The 22,331-nt window shown below is 39.2% G+C and overlaps 1 protein-coding gene across 1 annotated transcript in view; it reads left to right on the forward strand.

Moving 5' to 3' along the window:
* The first annotated feature begins 15,000 nt into the window (after nt 1–15,000).
* Nucleotides 15,001–22,331, forward strand: part of LOC133665054 (vertebrate ancient opsin-like) — a 183,688-nt gene continuing 176,357 nt past the window's right edge. The window contains exon 1 of the mRNA XM_062070217.1: nt 15,001–15,391. Within this exon, the coding sequence (XP_061926201.1) occupies nt 15,028–15,391 (364 nt within the window). The 5' untranslated portion in view covers nt 15,001–15,027. The remainder of the gene's footprint in view (nt 15,392–22,331) is intronic.

The following is a 22,331-nucleotide window of genomic DNA, read 5'->3' on the forward strand; positions in this document are numbered from 1 at the left end:
CGCTGTTGTAACACGTGGCTTGGCATTGTCTTGATGAAATAAGCAGGGGCGTCCATGATAACGTTGCTTGTATGGCAACATATGTTGCTCCAAAAGCTGTATGTACCTTTCAGCATTAATGGTGCTTTCACAGACGTGTAAGTTACCCATGTCTTGGGCACTAATACACCCCCATACCATCACAGATGCTGGCTTTTCAACTTTGCGCCTATAACAATCCGGATGGTTCTTTTCCTCTTTGGTCCAAAGGACACGACGTCCACAGTTCGCAAAAACAATTTGAAATGTGGACTCGTCAGACCACAGAACACTTTTGCATCAGTCCATCTTAAATGAGCCCGGGCCCAGCGAAGCCGGCTACGTTTCTGGGTGTTGTTGATAAATGGCTTTCACTTTGCATAGTAGAGTTTTAACTTGCACTTACAGATGTAGCGACCAACTGTAGTTACTGACAGTGGTTTTCTGAAGCGTTCCTGAGCCCATGTGGTGATCTCCTTTACACACTAATGTCGCTTTTTGTTGCAATACCGCCTGAGGGATTGAAGGTCCGTAATATCATCCCTTACGTGCATTGATTTCTCCAGTTTATCTGAACCTTTTGATGATATTATGGACCGTAGATGGTGAAATCCCTAAATTCCTTGGAATAGCTCGTTGAGATATGTTGTTCTTAAACTGTTCGACAATTTGCTCAGGCATTTGTTCACAAAGTGGTGACCCTCGCCCCACCCTTGTTTGTGAATGACTGAGCATTTCATGGAAGCTGCTTTTATACCCAATCCTGGCAACAACCACCTGTTACCAAATTAGCCCGTTCACCTGTTGGATGTTCCAAATAAGTGTTTGATGAGCATTCCTCAACTTTCTCAGTCTTTTTTTGCCACTTGTGCCAGCTTTTTTGAGAACATGTTGCAGGCATCAAATTCCAAATGAGCTAATATTTGCATAAAAAATAACAATGTTTTCCAGTTTGAACGTTAAATATCTTGTCTTTGCAGTCTATTCAATTGAATATAAGTTGAAAAGGATTTGCAAGTCATTGTATTCTGTTTTTATTTACCATTTACACAACGTGCCGACTTCATTGGTGTTGTTTTTTGTAGAACTGGCACCTAATGTTATTAAAAAACTATATATTTTGAATCGAATCAATTCACAACCACAATACTCAGCAGGTGCAGCCCTTCAATTGTGATATTACGTTACAACTCTTGCTTGAATACGGTTTCCACTTCTGACACCTGCAATAATGTTAAAAGCCCTTCCACAGAAACCCACCACACAAAAAGTATGAAGTTGTCAAGACATTTGATATACTCCTCGAGATCAGCTTTTGTGTGGAACAAGTAATGAACAGCAGAATTTCATTTTGAACTCCACTGGAGGCTGGTGTGGAGGCGATAACTTTGGGTAATTCCACTTAGTTGTCATTTGAATAAAAGCATGAGTCCGGCGCTGTATTCACGACTCGTGGCGGTAAATTAGCGCTCATTTTAAATCACGTTGTTCGTAATAAGCCGACAGAGCGGGTAGGATACGGTGGTGTGGCAATTGAAGGGGGGGTTTGCTCTGTGAGGAGATGCAGGCCTTACTCGAGTCGTGCTTCTCCTTGGTTTTCCTGCAGCCCTTGAGTGCCCACACCTGTGCAAGAACACTGCTCACCAGGGGAAGGTTTAACAAGAGGACGGAAAGAGAGCAGCTGTTCTGCTTCTTTTTAGCTTCCCCCTCTGTCCTACTATCAGCTGCTTTTGTAAAGTTTGATTTTTTTTCCGACTATCTAATATGTTTTTTTTTTTTTAAAGATGTCATAATAGAGCCAGAGTTTGCCCCATTCTCTCTCAGGGCTACAACTCTTATGGATTATTGTACCGCCCTGCTTTCTGGTCTTCCTAAAAAAGGTTATTACACCTTTTGCAATTACTCCAAAATTCAGCGGCACGGGTCCTGACGAAGACCAGAAAGCGGGCTCGCATTACACCAGTTTTAAAATCTCTGCATTGGCTCCCCGTGTGTTTCAGGATCAATTTTAGACTTAGATAAACTTTAATGATCCTTAAGGGAAATTGTTCCACACAGTAGCTCAGTTACAAAGGATGGAAAGTGTAGATTTGTTTTCCGAGTTTTCAATATGTATTTTTATTTTTTTTTAAAGCTATAGCCAGAGTTCGCCCAATTCTCTCTCAGGGAAACACGGAGACGCTAATGAATGATTTTTTTTTTGTTACAAGTCTTATGGATTATTGTACAGCCCTGCTTTCTGGTCTTCCTAAGAAATGTTATTGCACGTTTTGCAGTTACTCCAAAATTCAGCGGCACATGTCCTGACGAAAACCAGAAGGCGGGCTCGCATTACACCAGTTTTAAAATCTCTACATTGGCTCCCCGTGTGTTTCAGGATCAATTTTAGACTTAGACAAACTTTAATGATCCACAAGGGAAATTGTTCCACACAGTAGCTCAGTTATAAAGGATGGAAAGTGTAGATTTTTTTTCCGACTTTCCAATATGTATTTTTTTTTTTTAAAAAGATAGCCAGAGTTCGCCCAATTCTCTCTCAGGGAAACACGGAGACGCTAATGTATGTTTTGTTTTTTTACAAGTCTTATGGATTATTGTACCGCCCTGCTTTCTGGTCTTCCTAAAAAAGGTTATTACACCTTTTGCAATTACTCCAAAATTCAGCGGCACGGGTCCTGACGAAGACCAGAAAGCGGGCTCGCATTACGCCAGTTTTAAAATCTCTGCATTGGCTACCCGTGTGTTTCAGGATCAATTTTAGACTTAGATAAACTTTAATGATCCTTAAGGGAAATTGTTCCACACAGTAGCTCAGTTACAAAGGATGGAAAGTGTAGATTTGTTTTCCGAGTTTTCAATATGTTTTTTTTTTTTTTTTTAAAGCTATAGCCAGAGTTCGCCCAATTCTCTCTCAGGGAAACACAGAGACGCTAATGCATGATTTTTTTTTGTTACAAGTCTTATGGATTATTGTACCGCCCTGCTTTCTGGTCTTCCTAAGAAATGTTATTGCACGTTTTGCAGTTACTCCAAAATTCAGCGGCACATGTCCTGACAAAAACCAGAAGGCGGGCTCGCATTACACCAGTTTTAAAATCTCTACATTGGCTCCCCGTGTGTTTCAGGATCAATTTTAGACTTAGACTTAGACAAACTTTAATGATCCACAAGGGAAATTGTTCCACACAGTAGCTCAGTTATAAAGGATGGAAAGTGTAGATTTTTTTTCCGACTTTCCTATATGTATTTTTTTTTTTTTTTAAGAAATAGCCAGAGTTCGCCCAATTCTCTCTCAGGGAAACACGGAGACGCTAATGCATGTTTTGTTTTTTTACAAGTCTTATGGATTATTGTACCGCCCTGCTTTCTGGTCTTCCTAAAAAAGGTTATTACACCTTTTGCAGTTACTCCAAAATTCAGCGGCACGGGTCCTGACGAAGACCAGAAAGCGGGCTCGCATTACACCAGTTTTAAAATCTCTGCATTGGCTCCCCGTGTGTTTCAGGATCAATTTTAGACTTAGATAAACTTTAATGATCCTTAAGGGAAATTGTTCCACACAGTAGCTCAGTTACAAAGGATGGAAAGTGTAGATTTGTTTTCCGAGTTTTCAATATGTATTTTTTTTTTTTTTTAAAGCTATAGCCAGAGTTCGCCCAATTCTCTCTCAGGGAAACACGGAGACGCTAATGCATGATTATTTTTTTTGTTACAAGTCTTATGGATTATTGTACAGCTCTGCTTTCTGGTCTTCCTAAGAAATGTTATTGCACGTTTTGCAGTTACTCCAAAATTCAGCGGCACATGTCCTGACGAAAACCAGAAGGCGGGCTCGCATTACACCAGTTTTAAAATCTCTACATTGGCTCCCCGTGTGTTTCAGGATCAATTTTAGACTTAGACTTAGACAAACTTTAATGATCCACAAGGGAAATTGTTCCACACAGTAGCTCAGTTATAAAGGATGGAAAGTGTAGATTTCTTTTCCGACTTTCCAATATGTATTTTTATTTTTTTTTAAAGATATAGCCAGAGTTCGCCCAATTCTCTCTCAGGGAAACACGGAGACGCTAATGCATGTTTTGTTTTTTTACAAGTCTTATCAATCAATCAATCAATCAATCAGCTTTATTGTCCATTCTTACATGTACAAGACACATAAGAACTGAAATTACATTTTCGGCACAATCCCGCTAAGAGCAGACATACGTTACAGGGAGACAAGACGGGACCGCCAACGGATCAGCCTCACTTAGGCGCTCCTCAAAAAGGTGGGAAAAAGGTGACATTGGGGGGAGGGTGGAAGTAAAAAAAAATATCAGTCTGAGGCTGGACCCTCAGGAATGGTCCAGACTGAGTCCGAGGAAAAAAACCTCACATAGCATGGCACACATAAACAAGGTACATTTAATCACAACAAACTCGCAACAAAGTCATCCAACAGGACCTTGGAGGCCAGCAGCTGCTGTTAAGCGCTGCTCAGCCCCCACAACCCCGGAGGAATAAAGCAGAGGTGAAGGCGTTGATTGGGGAAGGGTGTGTGAGATGCGACCGCCCTCACCAGTGGATTATTGTACCGCCCTGCTTTCTGGTCTTCCTAAAAAAGGTTATTACACCTTTTGCAATTACTCCAAAATTCAGCGGCACGGGTCCTGACGAAGACCAGAAAGCGGGCTCGCATTACACCAGTTTTAAAATCTCTGCATTGGCTCCCCGTGTGTTTCAGGATCAATTTTAGACTTAGATAAACTTTAATGATCCTTAAGGGAAATTGTTCCACACAGTAGCTCAGTTACAAAGGATGGAAAGTGTAGATTTGTTTTCCGAGTTTTCAATATGTATTTTTTATTTTTTTTAAAGCTATAGCCAGAGTTCGCCCAATTCTCTCTCAGGGAAACACGGAGACGCTAATGCATGATTTTTTTTTGTTACAAGTCTTATGGATTATTGTACAGCCCTGCTTTCTGGTCTTCCTAAGAAATGTTATTGCACGTTTTGCAGTTACTCCAAAATTCAGCGGCACATGTCCTGACGAAAACCAGAAGGCGGGCTCGCATTACACCAGTTTTAAAATCTCTACATTGGCTCCCCGTGTGTTTCAGGATCAATTTTAGACTTAGACTTAGACAAACTTTAATGATCCACAAGGGAAATTGTTCCACACAGTAGCTCAGTTATAAAGGATGGAAAGTGTAGATTTTTTATACCGACTTTCCAATATGTATTTTTTATTTTTTTTAAAGATATAGCCAGAGTTCCCCCAATTCTCTCTCAGGGAAACACGGCGACGCTAATGCATGTTTTGTTTTTTTACAAGTCTTATGGATTATTGTACCGCCCTGCTTTCTGGTCTTCCTAAAAAAGGTTATTACACCTTTTGCAATTACTCCAAAATTCAGCGGCACGTGTCCTGACGAAGGCAAGAAAGTGGGCTCGCATTACACCAGTTTTAAAATCTCTGCATTGGCTCCCCGTGTGTTTCAGGATCAATTTTAGACTTAGATAAACTTTAATGATCCACAAGGGAAATTGTTCCACACAGTAGCTCAGTTGCAAAGGATGGAAAGTGTAGATTTTTTTTCCGACTTTCTAATATGTATTTTTTTTTTTTAATTTTAAGGATATAGCCAGAATTTCTAATTGTCATCCCATTGGGTTGAGTTTTTTCTTGTCCTGAGGAGCCGAGGATGTCGTTGTGGCTTGTGCAGCCCTTTGAGACACTCGTAATTTAGGGCTATATAAGTAAACTTTGATTGATTTGATTAAGTTAAAGTTAAAGTACCAATGATTGTCACACACACACTAGGTGGGGTGAAATGTGTCCTCTGCATTTGACCCATCCCCTTGTACACCCCCTGGGAGGTGAGGGGAGCAGTGGGCAGCAGCGGTGGCCGCGCCCGGTAATCATTTTTGGTGATTTAACCTTCTCATATGGTTAACCGTAAGGGACAAGCTTGATGCTCTCTTTGTTTCCTCTCCGTGGCTTGATTTGTCCCTTGTCTTCGCCCGTGTTTCAGCAGTGTTTTCCTTCCGTTGCCCTGGATCTCGACTGCCTCCCTCGTTCCTTGACTCCCCGCTTGCCCCTGGACTCTTGACGCCTCTCTCTCGCCCCGGATCACCTGCCTGCCCCATGGACTGCCCCATTCCGTCGCTCATCAACACTTGGTAAAACACACTCCAGCTAACTACACACACAGCCTCACACACACACACACACACACTCTTGGGTTTGACACACTCCATTTCCTTAGGTTAGCTTATTTGTTAGTATTGTTTTGCATTATTATATATACAGTATATATTGATTATATATATAATACATTATTGTACATACTGCCCTCTGGTGTCTGTTGCCGTCACCTCCCCTTTAGTAAACATAACAACGTCTTCAAATAGCATGTTGTTCCAATGTTACGTTTGAGTTGCTCAACCTAATTCAACAAGTTCTCTATGTTGTTTGCATGTCTTGTGCCTACTGGGTTTTTACTGACGCTACTGTCGTACCTCCAGATGTGTTGTTATCTTCCTTTGTTCCTAATTAAGTTGATTTTGTCCTTCAAGACGGATAAATCTTGGTTATTTCCTGCCTGCTCTAGTTTGCGGGTGGGTCCACCTTTTCTGACCGCGCTTCAAATAGGGTCGCGCAGGAAGCGAGCGCTGCTCTAATATTCATCACACGCACAAAGTGAAGCCTTGAGGGCACAATTGCTGTAAGTGGACTGTACTGTGATGATTTTCGGCTGGCGGTGGCGGTTTTGTTGGCGCACCTGCCTCACAGCCGGGAGGTTTGTGTCAGGGTTTTTCTCCACGGGTCAACCGGTTTCCACTTGTTAAGTTAATTGGAAACTCTAAATTGTGAATGTTGCTTTGCCTATATGCCCTGTGACTGAATGATAAAGTACCTGGCCTAGAAAGCACATTGTGTTATTTGACTGAAATGTACTTTTAATGATGTCAGCATAGGAAAATAGGGGTGCATGCATGTATGCCCAATTATCTTGGGTGTGATGATGTAATTTTTTTGTGGACTGAGGCCGATCTGCAAGAGTTCGACACCAGGTGTTGTTGAGAGAGGGAGGTCAAAAGCGTCCATCGTTGAGGTGTCCTCGGGGGTGTCTTTCAGAACAGCCTGTTCCTGATAACACAGCGTCAAGGCCATTCGAGGGAGTCAAATCGTAGATCAGAATGTTGTTTTCCGCGAGCAGTCAAAAAAAACAACAATGATTTGTCTGCTCTATATGTTCATGCTGGTTTTTCTCAAATTTTTCTCGAATTCAATTTAATTTTCCTTTTCAGCAAGCTTCTCCATGATGTGATCCATCTTGCGATTCAGTTCAGAAATCGCCCCAGTCTGTGTTCCCACAGCCCTGCCCAAACCTTCCATTGCGACGAACAGCCTTTGGGCTCCTTGAGTGGCTGCCATCGTCTTACGAATTTTACGATACACCAGAGCAACGCCCAGCCCAATCAGCAGGTGCCCCGCGATCACGGTTCCAAATAGGTAGATGTCGTCCACGTCCTCGATGGAAAGGACTGAGAGGCACATGATTCTCCATTTATCCCAGGAATCTCTCACGTACCCCGCAGCAATGGTTCCATCAGGGCAGCCAGGCTCCCCCGAACCTCTTTTCCTTGTCAAAAAGACTTTGGCGCCATGTGAATCCCCTTCATACTGTATAACAGGGATATACTGTACACTATTGTAGCAGTTCCTCTGCCGTGGGTTCCCCTGACCACCACACACTGGCACGAGAGCCCGGTATTCTGGATTCAATAATGTTTTTATTAAGTCCACTCTGCGGCAAACGCACTCGACTTTTCAGCCTCAGTCTCTCTTGCTCTCCGTTGTGCTCTCCAGCGTGTGTCTTTTTCTCTCTCCAACTCCAACAACGTGTCTCGGACCGGCTGCTGCTAATAAGGGCGACAGGTGATTAGATAACCAGCCCCAGCTGGGCAATCTACTCACCTGCCGCTGGCTTTGAGGCCGGTCCTTACACGCCCCCCTCCACAACTATATTGCCAAAAGTATTTGGCCACCCATCCAAATGATGAGAATCAGGTGTCCTCATCACTTAGCAAAGGTGTATAAAATCAAGCACTCAGGCATGGAGACTGTTTCTACAAACATTTGTGAAAGAATGGGCCGCTCTCAGTTATTTCCAGCGTGGAACTGTCATAGGATGCCACCTGTTCAACAAATCCAGTCGTGAAATTTCCTCGCTCCTAAATATTCCAAAGTCAACTGTCAGCTTTATTATAAGAAAAGGGAAGAGTTTGGGAACAACAACAACTCAGCCACCAAGTGGTAGGCCACGTAAACTGACGTTTATGCTGAAGCGCATAGTGCAAAAACTTTCTGCACAGCCAGTTGTTACAGAGCTCCAAACTTCATGTGACCTTCCAATTAGCCCACGTACAGTACGCAGAGAGCTTCATGGAATGGGTTTCCATGGCCAAGCAGCTGCATCTAAGCCATACATCACCAAGTCCAATGCAAAGTGGTGTAAAGCACGTCGCCACTGGACTCTAGAGTAGTGGAGATGCCTTCTCTTGGAGTGATGAATCACACTTTTCCATCTGGCAATCTGATGGACCAGTCTGGGTTTGGAGGTTGTCAGGAGAACGCTACATTTCGGACTGCATTGTGCCGAGTGTGAAATTTGGTGGAGGAGGAATTATGGTGTGGGGTTGTTTTTTCAGGAGTTGGGTTTGGCCCCTTAGTTCCAGTGAAATGAACTTTGAATGCTCCGGGATTCCAAAACATTTTGGACAATTCCATGCTCCCAACCTTGTGGGAACAGTTTGGAGCGGGCCCCTTCCTCTTCCAACATGACTGTGCACCCGTGCACAAAGCAAGGTCCATAAAGACATGGATGACAGAGTCCGGTGTGGATGAACTTGACTGGCCTGCACAGAGTCCTGACCTGAACCCGATAGAACACTGTTGGGATGAATTAGAAAACAAAGAAAACAATCTGAAGTTGTCTTTATTTTTAAGTTATCGTGTTGTGATTTTACCAGCCCGGCCCACTTGGGAGTAGATTATAAATACGCACCCTCAGCTTTCGCATTCTTCACAACATAAAGCAGACAAACAGCACTGAAAAATGGGCTGCATGGTTGAATCGCCGGAAGAAAGCCATCACTCCAAATTACTTTGTTCCAGAAGTTTTGAGGCTTGTCTCTGTGCTGTTTGGCGTAATGTAAGCGGGATACTTTGTGACATTTGCGCAGAAATGGCTTTCTTATGGCGACTCGACCATGCAGCCCATTTTTCTTCAAGTGCCTCTTTATTGTGCATCTTGAAACAGCCACACCACCATTTTTCAGAGAGTCCTGTATTTCAGCTGAAGTTATTTGTGGATTTTTCTTTGCATCTCGAACAATTTTCCTGGCAGTTGTGGCTGAAATCTTTGCCGGTCTACCTGAATCCCTCATTTTCCACTTCTTAATCAGCGTTTGAACACTGCTGATTGGCATTCTCAATTCCTTGGATATCTTTTTATACCCCTTTCCTGTTTTATGCAGTTCAATTACCTTTTCTCACAGATCCTTTGACAATTATTTTGCCTTCCCCATGACTCAGAATCCAGAAACATCTGTGCAGCACTGGATGAAAGATGCATTGGTCTGTCAGAGGGGGGCGGATCAGAAAAGAGACGGCAGATCAACTGGTCTAAAAGGGGGGTCTATTTAAAGGCTACAGTATACAAATGAGTTTTAAGATGGGACTTAAATGCTTCTACCGGGTGAGTGCACTGTTCTCCGAGGTGGGCCTGAGCAAGAAGCAAATTCCATACATTCACTCAACGTTGCCGAGTCACACAATTGGCACTATTTGAATCATAACTGACAACAATTCATAACGAAATAACATACAAAGACTCAAAGTAATCCATAATTCATGACCTCCGCAGGCTTGCTGACATGCGACCGTATTTATGTGCATAATAAGGACGTGCCATTTAATGAGTGCGATCGCTCCTCTCGGACGTAATTAATGACAGCTGCCACCTTTCACAATAGTAATAATCATAACACCTGTCAAAACACATCTCATTTATCCAAACATTGCAGTAAAACGGCAGAATAGAAGTGATGGGACAAGCAAATAGGCCGTGGCTCAGTGTGAGCGCGGCACGGCGGGGGGGCCAGGGAAGGGAGGGGGGAATCGAGCCCAAGTCTACAAGGTACAAATGGCTCAGTGTGAGTATGCCTTTACTAAAAACAATAATAATCTGAATAATCCCATAAATGCAGCACAGAAGTTGCTTTCTTTGTGTTTTCACTCTAATTAATTAATCATTATGGATGACATACGTGCCAAATTTGGTACACATTGTTGCTCTGCCACACCAGAGTCGGTTTGGAGAGACCGGGGGAGATGCGGATGAAGAAGCAGGGCTGCGTCTTTTTAGACACATCCTCACTCATCCATGCAGACTGGACACTGGCCGAGAGTTAGTGGGCGGCCGAGGGTGGAGTCGGCGCTCTTGGTTGCTTTGTTGGGTCTGCTCCTGTCTCTGGCCATACTCCCCCCCACCCCAGCGTGGAACACCGCAGAGGCCACCACAGTGTATTTTTTATTTTTATTTATTAGGGACTGAATGTCCCTTTGGGACAGAGGACCCTATTGTATTTGTGAGGTTGTATTATTATTATACCGCCGCCTCTTTGAGCTGTAATTTGACCCCCTTAACATGCTTCAAAACTCACCATATTTGACACACACATCAGGACTGGCAAAAATTGCGATCTAATAAAAAAACCTAGCCCAAAAACTCAAAATTGCGCTTTAGCGACCCCTAGGAAGAAAACACAGTCAAAACTGCCTGTAACTTCTAGTAGGAATGTCGTAGAGACATGAAACAAAAACCTCTATGTAGGTCTCACTTAGACCTAGATTTCATACACTGACATCCTTCAGCAAAAATCAACAGGAAGTTGGCAATTCCCCCTTCAAAACAAAAGTTTTGTAAAAACAGTCACCTTTGCCTCTTTGAGCTATAATTTGACCCCCTTAACATGCTTCAAAACTCACCAAACTGGACACACACATCAGGACTGGCAAAAATTGCGATCTAATAAAAAACCCAACCCCAAAACTCAAAATTGCGCTCTAGCGCCCCTTAGGAAGAAAACACAGACAAAACTGCCTGTAACTTCCAGTAGGAATGTCGTAGAGACATGAAACAAAAACCTCTATGTAGGTCTCACTTAGACCTAGATTTCATACACTGACATCCTTTAGCAAAAATCAACAGGAAGTTTGCAATTCCCCCTTCAAAACAAAAGTTTTGTAAAAACAGTCACCTTTGCCTCTTTGAGCTATAATTTGACCCCCTTAACATGCTTCAAAACTCACCAAACTGGACACACACATCAGGACTGGCAAAAATTGCTATCTAATACAAAAACCCAAAAAGCCAGACCTAGATTTCATTCACTGACAACCCCCAGCAAAAACCAACAGGAAGTTTGTAATTCCCCCTTCAAAACAAAAGTTTTGTAAAAACTGGTCGCATTTTTTCAAACATTATCTCCTCTGAGCGCGTTTGTCGTGTCAGCTTCAAACTAGCACAGGAGAGAGATTGAACCCTTCTGATTAAAAGTTGACGAAAGAGTTTTAATTACTGCTCCGGTTTGGATTTTATGTGCCGTCAAAGTCGGTCCCGTCCATCGCTGCTTGCAGCTTTAATTTTTTTTATTTTTTTTTAGCTGTTTGTTGAAGTGGCTGGTTGCATCAGCTCTGCTCTTTTAATGTCTTAAATGTCCTTTGTTTTCTTTGATGTTTCCCTCTTACACACATGCTTATGTGTGCTATGGCTATGAGGTTTTTTCCCCTTGGCCTCAGTCTGAACCCCCAGACTTACACTGAATTATTTTAGGTAGCCATCCACAAGCTTCTGGTTGAATTTTTTGACCACTCCTCTTGACAAAATTGGTGCAGTTCAGCTAAATGTGTTGGTTTTCTGACATGGACTTGTTTCTTCAGCATTGTCCACACGTTTAAGTCGGGACTTTGGGAAGGCCATTCTAAAACCTTAACCCTAGCCTGATTTAGCCATTCCTTTGGCGGTTTTGATGTGTGTTTGGGGGTCATTGTCCAACCTGACGGTTGGGTTTTAATGGGTGGTGATAATAAGGATGATGGTGATGATGATGATGAATGATGATGGTCTGTTTGGTCTTCAGAGTCAATCCATATTTTGTTATATTTGGGCTATTAATGAGCACAATTTAGCTATAGGACAGTGGTTCTTAACCTTGTTGGAGGTACCGAACCCCACCAGTTTCAGATGCGCATTCACCGAACCCGAACCGTAATCATAAAATGATGTTGTCATATTAAAGAAATACTAATAAAGATATATTTTACAAACGGAAAGTTACAGGAATGTCCACATAATCCCATGTTTACATCTCATTGTGCAACATGTGAATGTTTAAGTGGGGACTAAATGCGATATCTGAAAGGGGTGCACATTATTTCCAAAGTAGGACCCCCACCCAGACATATAATACTAGTACATAGCTTATGAAAAACAATATGTTATACCGTATTTCCTTGAATTGCCGCTGGGGCGGTAATTAATTTAAAAACCTCTTCTCACTCCGGCGCTTACCAAAGGCATGCGGTAAATTTAGGCCTGTGCTTATAAATTTGAGTGTGATGTAAGGATACCATGCAACGAAATGTCGTTCTTATATCTGTACTGTAAAGTTCAAATTTGAATGACAGTAAAAAGGAAGTCTAAGTCTAATTTAGCCATTCCTTTACCACTTTTTGACGTGTGTTTGGGGTCATTGTCCATGCGCTTTTTAACACAATCATTTCTACAACTCTTATATTTTTGTGATAGAGGGATTGGAGCACATACTTGTTGGTCACAAAAAAAACATTCATGAAGTTTGGTTCTTTTTTGAATTTATGTGAGCAAATGTGCTGGGTCAAAAGTATACATACAGCAATGTTAATATTTGCTTACATGTCCCTTGGCAAGTTTCACTGCAATAAGGCACTTTTGGTAGCCATCCACAAGCTTCTGGTTGCATTTTTTGACCACTCCTCTTGGCAAAATTGGTGCAGTTCAGCTAAATGTGTCGGTTTTCTGACATGGACTTGTTTCTTCAGCATTGTCCACACGTTTAAGTCAGGACTTTGGGAAGGCCATTCTAAAACCTTCATTCTAGCCTGATTTAGCCATTCCTTTACCACTTTTCACGTGTGTTTGGGTTCATTGTCCGGTTGGAACACCCTAACATGGCGCCTTTTAATACGGTGCGCCCTATGGTCGCGAAAATACGGTATAGTGGCTTCGATGACGGGAACCGGTTCTCAAAAAGGTAATCGAATCCATGGAATCGGTTCTTTTCTTATCGAGCATTCGGGAGAATGCTTAAAAGTTGGGTTTTCCCTTTAAATTTGTTTTTATTCATATTTATTTTTATATTGTTATATAAAACCAATATAAATATAGAACCAAATATTATTGGTTCTATATTTATTTATTTTTTGTTTTTATTCAGTCATTGGTGGAGCTGAGGATAATATTTGATTATTGTTTTTAATATTGTTTTTAACACTGTTTTTAATATTGTTGTGCAGCACTTTGGAAACATTTTGTTGTTTAAATGTGCTATATAAATAAAGTGGATTGGATTAGATTGGATTGGGTTCGATGGAACCCTAGGGGTTCGGTGAGTGGGCCTCAGGGGTTCGGCGGAGGTCAAGACACACCCGACTCGTCGTTTTGATTGATTGATTGATTGAGACTTTTATTAGTAGGTTGCACAGTGAAGTACATATTCCGTACAATTGACCACTAAATGGTAACACCCAATTTAAGTGGGGTCCACTTAAATTGATTCATGATACAGATATATACTATCATATATACTATCATCATAATACAGTCATCACACAAGATAATCACATTGAATTATTTACATTATTTACAATCAGGGGTGTGGAGGGAGGGGGGGGGGGGGTGGGGGGGGGATATGGACATCAAGTAGTGGACATAGAGAGAGAGAGAGAGAGAGAGAGAGAGAGAGATCAGAAGGCATAAGAAAAAGTATCTGCATTTGATTGTTTACATTTGATTATTAGCAATCCGGGGAGGGTGTTAGTTTAGGGTTGTAACTGCCTGGAGGTGAACTTTTATTGCGGTTTTGAAGGAGGATAGAGATGCCCTTTCTTTTATACCTGTTGGGAGCGCATTCCACATTGATGTGGCATAGAAAGAGAATGAGTTAAGACCTTTGTTAGTTCGGAATCTGGGTTTAACGTGGTTAGTGGAGCACCCCCTTCGTGTGAATAAAAACTTCTTTCTATTGTCGATACGGCAACAGCCGAAGTCGGACTGATTTGCAGGTGTGTAATTTGTCGTGAGTTCATGCACTGTGTTGGTTTTGTTCTTTGAAGGGTTCGCTGACCGCGCATATGAAACCGGTGGGGTTCGGTACCTCAAACGAGGTTAAGAACCACTGCTTTGCTGGTTTTGACGCGTGTTTGGGGTCATTGTCCAACCCGACGGTTGGGTTTTAAATGCGCTACGAGCTTACAGGGGTGGCGATGATAAGGATGACGATGATGGTGATGATGATGATGGTCTGTTTGGTCTTCAGAGCCCCCCCCTCCCCAACACACACACACACACACCCTCTGCCCTTACGTCAGCAGCCAGTAAGCGGCCAAGAATGATTTAAACACGGCCATAGAGGGAAGGTGTGAAGAGACAGCAGCATCTTTACAAAGAGTCAGTGTGTGCATGCAGACTAATCCAACTTTTTTTTTTAATTAAATTTTTTTTTTTTTTTTTTGTCTTATTTATTTTTATTTTTTTCTCATACACTTTTAAAAAGTTGCGCAATCCGACAAAATAAACTGTTACACTAAATCATTGCATTTATTTATTTATTTATTTTTTGATAAAGCCCCCGCGGACACTCTTACTCCTATCCGGTCCGCGCGCACTGGCCGCCCGGCGCGCCGCCGCCGCAGCGATGCTCGCGTCCAACGCGAGCCTGAGCGGCTGCGCGGACTTCAACGTCTCCCTGCCCGGGGACGGGCACCCGGTGGGCGGCTCTCCGCGCTCCACCCTCACTCCGACGGGGAACGCGGTGGTGGCCGTGTGCTTGGGCTTCATCGGCACTTTGGGACTTGTCAACAACTTGCTGGTGCTGGTGCTCTTCTTCCGCTTCAAGATGCTGCGCTCGCCCATCAACCTGCTCCTGGTCAACATTTCCGTCAGCGACCTGCTGGTGTGCGTGCTGGGGACGCCGTTCAGCTTCGCCGCCAGCACGCAGGGACGCTGGCTGATAGGAGACCGGGGCTGCGTGTGGTACGGCTTCGCCAACTCCCTCTTTGGTAAGTGCCACGTTTTTGTCGTGTTTTACCGTCGACCAAACATGGCGCTCCCTCGTGGAAATCAAGTCAAGCCATTTTTTTGTTATATTTGGGCTATTAATGAGCACAATTTTACTATAGGACAGTTGGTTCTTAACCTTGTTGGAGGTACCGAACCCCACCAGTTTCATATGTGCATTCACCGAACCCGAACCGTAATATAATTAGGGCTGCAACAACTAATCGATTAAATCGATTAAAATCGATTATTAAAATAGTTGCCGATTAATTTAGTCATCGATTCGTTGGATCTATGCTATGCGCATGCGCAGTTTTTGTTGTTGATTTTTTTTAAATAAAAATTTTTATTTTTTTTAATTTTTTTTTTTACTAAACCTTTATTTATAAACTGCAACATGTACAAACAGCTGAGAAACAATAATCAAAATAAGTATGGTGCCAGTATGCTGTTTTTTTCTCAATAAAATACTGGATAGGATAGAAATGTAGTTTGTCCCTTTTATCCGATTATTAATCGAAGTAATAATCGACAGATTAATCGATTATCAAATTGTTAGTTGCAGCCCTAATATATATATATATATATATATATATATATATATATATATATATATATATATATATATTAGGGCTGCAACAACTAATCGATTAAATTGATTAAAATCAATTATTAAAATAGTTGCCGATTAATTTAGTCATCGATTCGTTGGATCTATGCTATGCGCATGCGCAGAGGTTTTTTTTTATTTTTATTTTTTTTAAATAAATGTTTTATTTATTTTTTATTTTTTAATAAACCTTTATTTATAAACTGCAACATGTACAAACAGCTGAGAAACAATAATCAAAATAAGTATGGTGCCAGTATGCTGTTTTTTTCTCAATAAAATACTGGATAGGATAGAAATGTAGTTTGTCTCCTTTGTCCGATTATTAATCGATTAATCGAAGTAATAATCGACAGATTAATCGACTATCAAATTAATCGTTAGTTGCAGCCCTAATATATATATGTATATATATTAGGGCTCGATTACCAAAATAGTTGGCGATTAATTTAGTCATCGATTCGTTGGAACTTTGCTATGCGCATGCGCGGAGGCTTTTTTTTGTTGGTTATTTTTTTGTTGTTTTTTTTGTTTTATGAACCTTTATTTATGAACTGCAACATTTACAAACAGCTGAGAAACAATAATCAAAATAAGTACAAAAACAGTACAAAATAGCACCAGGGCGGCGCTGAGGCTACGTCTCATGAGGTGGCGTAAGCTAGCCAATGATGTGTCACGTGCAGCTCACGTGACGACGGCGTCTCCTTTGCTGGAAAAATTCGAAAAATGGCGCAGGAAAACACTACCGATAGTTTAGCGGAGAAACATCTTGAGGTTATTGCTTCAATGGAGAAAAGTGTACGACCTAAGTCGTCAAAAGTGTGGGAACACTTCACTTTAAAGACTTCAAAGAAGAGCGTTTCCTGCAAAATGGCACGGAAGTACAACATTGCTTCAGAAGCACCTGCAAAAGGAGACATGTTGGAGCCATGGATGAAGGGAAGAACTCACAGTACGTAACTTTTTAAGTCCATAGTGGCAACAAGCATTCATGAGTTCAGCTTTTTTGTGAGTAACGTTAAAGTTATGCCTTTGTTGCAACGCGGGGCTGATAATATGTCTTCGGCACATTTGACTCCGTTTTGAGAGAGAAAACGCACGCTTACCAATTTCGAAATAAACGTAACGGACAGAAATATCTCAGGTTGGTTTCATAATGGATCAATGTAGCCGGGCTGATGAAGCTATATAAATATATTTAGATTTGAGTGACGCTTTAGTATAACTAAACGTTATGAAGGTGCTGGAATATTTCATGCTATTATTCAGAGGCAGCCTAAAATGAATCCTTTATTATTCACAACAGAAACGTGTACAAGATTCAGTTCTGATGAGTTACATTTCTGTGTTATTGTTGGTGTATGCTGCATCCCCAATGTCCACAACATGGTGCTAGTATGCTGGTTTTTTTCCAATAAAATACTGGAAAGGATAGAAATGTAGTTTGTCTCTTTTATCCGATTATCAATCGATTAATCAAAGTAATAATCGACAGATTAATCGATTATCAAATTAATCGTTAGTTGCAGCCCTAAATATAATAAAGATATAGTTACAGGAATGTACACATAATCCCATGTTTGCATCTCATTGTGCAACATGTGAATGTTTTAGTGGGAGCTAAATGCGATATCTGAAAGGGGTACACATTATTTCCAAAGTAGGACCCCCACCCAGACATATAATACTAGTACACAGCTCATGAAAAACAATATGTTATAGTCCAGGGGTCACCAACGCGGTGCCCGCAGGCACCAGGTAGCCCGTAAGGACCAGATGAGTAGCCCACTGGCCTGTTCTAAAAAATAGCTCAAATAACAGCACTTACCAGTGAGCTGCCTCTATTTTTTAAATTTTATTTATTTACTAGAAAGCTGGTCTCGCTTTGCTCGACATTTTTAATTCTAAGAGAGACAAAACTCAAATATAATTTGAAAATCCAAGAAAATATTTTAAAGACTTGGTCTTCACTTGTTGAAATAAATTCATTAATTTTTTTACTTTGCTTCTTATAACTTTCAGAAAGACAATTGTACAGAAAAAATACAACCTTAAAAATGATTTTAGGATTTTTAAACACATATACCTTTTTACCTTTTAAATTCCTTCCTCTTCTTTCCTGACAATTTAAATCAATGTTCAAGTAAATTTATTTTTTTTATTGTAAAGAATAATAAATACATTTTAATTTAATTCTTCATTTTAGCTTAAATTTTTTCGACGAAGAATATTTGTGAAATATTTCTTCAAACTTATTATGATTAAAATTCAAAAAAATTATTCTGGCAAATCTAGAAAATCTGTAGAATCAAATTTAAATCTTATTTCAAAGTCTTTTGAATTATTTTTAAAATTTTTGTTCTGGAAAATCTAGGAGAAATAATGATTTGTCTTTGTTAGAAATATAGCTTGGTCCAATTTGTTGTATATTCTAACAAAGTGTAGATTGGATTTTAACCTATTTAAAACATGTCATCAAAATTCTAAAATTAATCTTAATCAGGAAAAATTACTAATGATGTTCCATAAATTCTTTTTTAAATTTTTTCAAAAAGATTAGAATTAGCTAGTTTCCCTCTTCTTTTTTTCGGTTGAATTTTGAATTTTAAAGAGTCGAAACTGAAGATAAACTATGTTTAAAAATGTAATTGTCATTTTTTTCGTGTTTTCTCCTCTTTTAAACCGTTCAATTAAGTGTAAATATTCATAATAACATAGAGTTAAAGGTAAATTGAGCAAATTGGCTATTCCTGGCAATTTATTTAAGTGTGTATCAAACTGGTAGCCCTTCGCATTAATCAGTACCCAAGAAGTAGGTCTTGGTTTCAAAAAGGTTGGTGACCCCTGAGGTACACATTATTTCCAAAGTAGGACCCCCACCCAGACATATAATACTAGTACACAGCTCATGAAAAACAATATGTTATAGTCCAGGGGGCACCAACGCGGTGCCCGCGGGCACCAGGTAGCCCGTAAGGACCAGATGAGTAGCCCACTGGCCTGTTCTAAAAAATAGCTCAAATAGCAGCACTTACCAGTGAGCTGCCTCTATTTTTTAAATTCTATTTATTTACTAGAAAGCTGGTCTCGCTTTGCTCGACATTTTTAATTCTAAGAGAGACAAAACTCAAATAGAATTTGAAAATCCAAGAAAATATATTTTAAAGACTTGGTCTTCACTAACTGACAAAGAAACAGATAACAGATTTGGTGTCCAGTTCAAAGTGTGCCATGATTTATTTAAAAATTTGAGAGTTGACTTTTGTATTTTATGTGAGTTATTATTTGTACTAACATGGTGCAAAGTAATTCATGATTTGTTAAAAAATGTTAGTGGCTATCTAGTTAAAATGGGATATTGTGATTTCTCAAGACTGTCTTAGAAGAGATCATTTGAAAATGTTCAATTTGAAAAATGTGCACTTAGAGAAAATATGAAAATAAAGTGTTGCATATTGATATTTATCTGTTTCTATATATATTTATTGTGAGAAATCATTAAGATGATCAGTGTTTCCACAAAGATAAATATCATTAATTATTAATAATAACATAGAGTTAAAGGTAAATAGAGCAAATTGGCTATTTCTGGCAATTTATTTAAGTGTGTATCAAACTGGTAGCCCTTCGCATTAATCAGTACCCAAGAAGTAGCCCTTGGTTTCAAAAAGGTTGGTGACCCCTGTTATAGTCATTCTAAGTGGGCCAAAACACTTACATTAGGGCTGCAACAACTAATCGATTAAATCGATTAAAATCAATTATTAAAATAGTTGCCGATTAATTTAGTCATCGATTCGTTGGATTTATGCTATGCGCATGCGCAGAGTTTTATTTATTTTTTATTTTTTAAATAAAATTTTTATTTTATTTTTTAAATTTTTTTACTAAACCTTTATTTATAAACTGCAACATGTACAAACAGCTGAGAAACAATAATCAAAAATAAGTATGGTGCCAGTATGCTGTTTTTTTTCAATAAAATACTGGATAGGATAGAAATGTAGTTTGTCTCTTTTATCCGATTATTAATCGAAGTAATCGACAGATTAATCAATTATCAAATTAATCGTTAGTTGCAGCCCTAATATATATATGTGTATATATATATATATATATATATATATATATATATATATATATATATATATATATATATATATATATATATATATATATATACACACATTAGGGCTGCAACAACTAATCGATTAAATCGATTAAAATCGATTATTAAAATAGTTGCCGATTAATTTAGTCATCGATTCGTTGGATCTATGCTATGCGCATGCGCAGTTTTTGTTGTTGTTTTTTTTTAAATAAAAATGTTTATTTTATTTGTTTTATTTTTTTACTAAACCTTTATTTATAAACTGCAACATGTACAAACAGCTGAGAAACAATAATCAAAATAAGTATGGTGCCAGTATGCTGTTTTTTTTCAATAAAATACTGGATAGGATAGAAATGTAGTTTGTCTCTTTTATCCGATTATTAATCGATTAATCGAAGTAATAATCGACATATTAATCGATTATCAATTTGTTAGTTGCAGCCCTAACATATATATATATATATATATATATATATATATATATATATATATATATATATATATATATATATATATATATATATATATATATATATATTAGGGCTGCAACAACTAATCGATTAAAATCGATTATTAAAATAGTTGCCGATTAATGTAGTCATCGATTCGTTGGATCTATGCTATGCGCATGCGCAGAGGGTTTTTTTTTATTTATTTATTTTTTAAATAAATTTTTTATTTATTTTTTATTTTTTAATAAACCTTTATTTATAAATTGCAACATTTACAAACAGCTGAGAAACAATAATCAAAATAAGTATGGTGCCAGTATGCTGTTTTTTTCTCAATAAAATACTGGATAGGATAGAAATGTAGTTTGTCTCCTTTATCCGATTATTAATCGAAGTAATAATCGACAGATTAATCGACTATCAAATTAATCGTTAGTTGCAGCCCTAATATATATATTTATATATATTAGGGCTGCAACAACTAATCGATTAAAATCGATTATTAAAATAGTTGCCGATTAATTTAGTCATCGATTCGTTGGATCTATGCTATGCGCATGCGCAGAGGTTTTTTGGTTGTTGTTGTTTTTTTTTTAATAATTTTTTTTATTTTTTTAATAAACCTTTATTTATAAACTGCAACATTTACAAACAGCTGAGAAACAATAATCAAAATAAGTATGGTGCCAGTATGCTGTTTTTTTTCAATAAAATACTGGATAGGATAGAAATGTAGTTTGTCTCTTTTATCCGATTATTAATCGATTTATCAAAGTATGAATCGACAGATTAATCGATTATCAAATTAATCGTTAGTTGCAGCCCTAATATATATATGTATATATATATATATATATGTATATATTAGGGCTGCAACAACTAATCGATTAAATCAATTAAAATTGATTATTAAAATAGTTGCCGATTAATTTAGTCATCGATTCGTTGGATCTATGCTATGCGCATGCGCAGAGGTTTTTTTTTATTTTTTTATTTTTTTTTAAATAATTTTTTTAATTTTTTTAATAAACCTTTATTTATAAACTGCAACATGTACAAACAGCTGAGAAACAATAATCAAAATAGTATGGTGCCAGTACGCTGTTTTTTTTTTCAATAAAATACTGCATAGGATAGAAATGTAGTTGGTCTCTTTTATCCGATTATTAATCGAAGTAATAATCGACAGATTAATCGATTATCAAATTAATCGTTAGTTGCAGCCCTAACTTACATTAGAAAATAATCTCATGGAAATGACTGCTGTCATTTGATTATAATAATAAAACATTGAACTTGTTATTTAGTTAGGTTTGGGACAGGTGTGCTGCAGGTGTGACCACAGTGTATGTGCACGTCTGACGTCGCTCACATGCTCTCCACCGAATGCTCAAGGAGTTTTTGCGTTTGCTCACACATATGGAAAATTAGAGGGAACATTGTTTGGGGGTATCCATAATACGCCGACAGGGAGAAGTTTTTATTTACACGATGAGTCGGGCGTGTCTCGACCTCCGCAGCAGAGGCTCCGCCGAACCCCTGAGGCCGACTCAGCGAACCCCTAGGGTTCGATCAAACCCAGGTTAAGAACCACTGCTATAGGAGCTATTAAAAACGCCTATTTTATTGCTGGTAGTCACTTTTAAAAACAGCCCCTCACCCCCCTGTCTTTGACCAGGGTGCTGCTGTAGGTGCACACGTCCTACAGGGCAGTGGTTTTCAACCTTTTTTTGAGCCAAGGCGCATTTTTTTTAAATTTTCAC

This window comes from Entelurus aequoreus, linkage group LG14, assembly GCF_033978785.1.
Source record: "Entelurus aequoreus isolate RoL-2023_Sb linkage group LG14, RoL_Eaeq_v1.1, whole genome shotgun sequence".
Lineage (NCBI taxonomy): Eukaryota > Metazoa > Chordata > Actinopteri > Syngnathiformes > Syngnathidae > Entelurus > Entelurus aequoreus.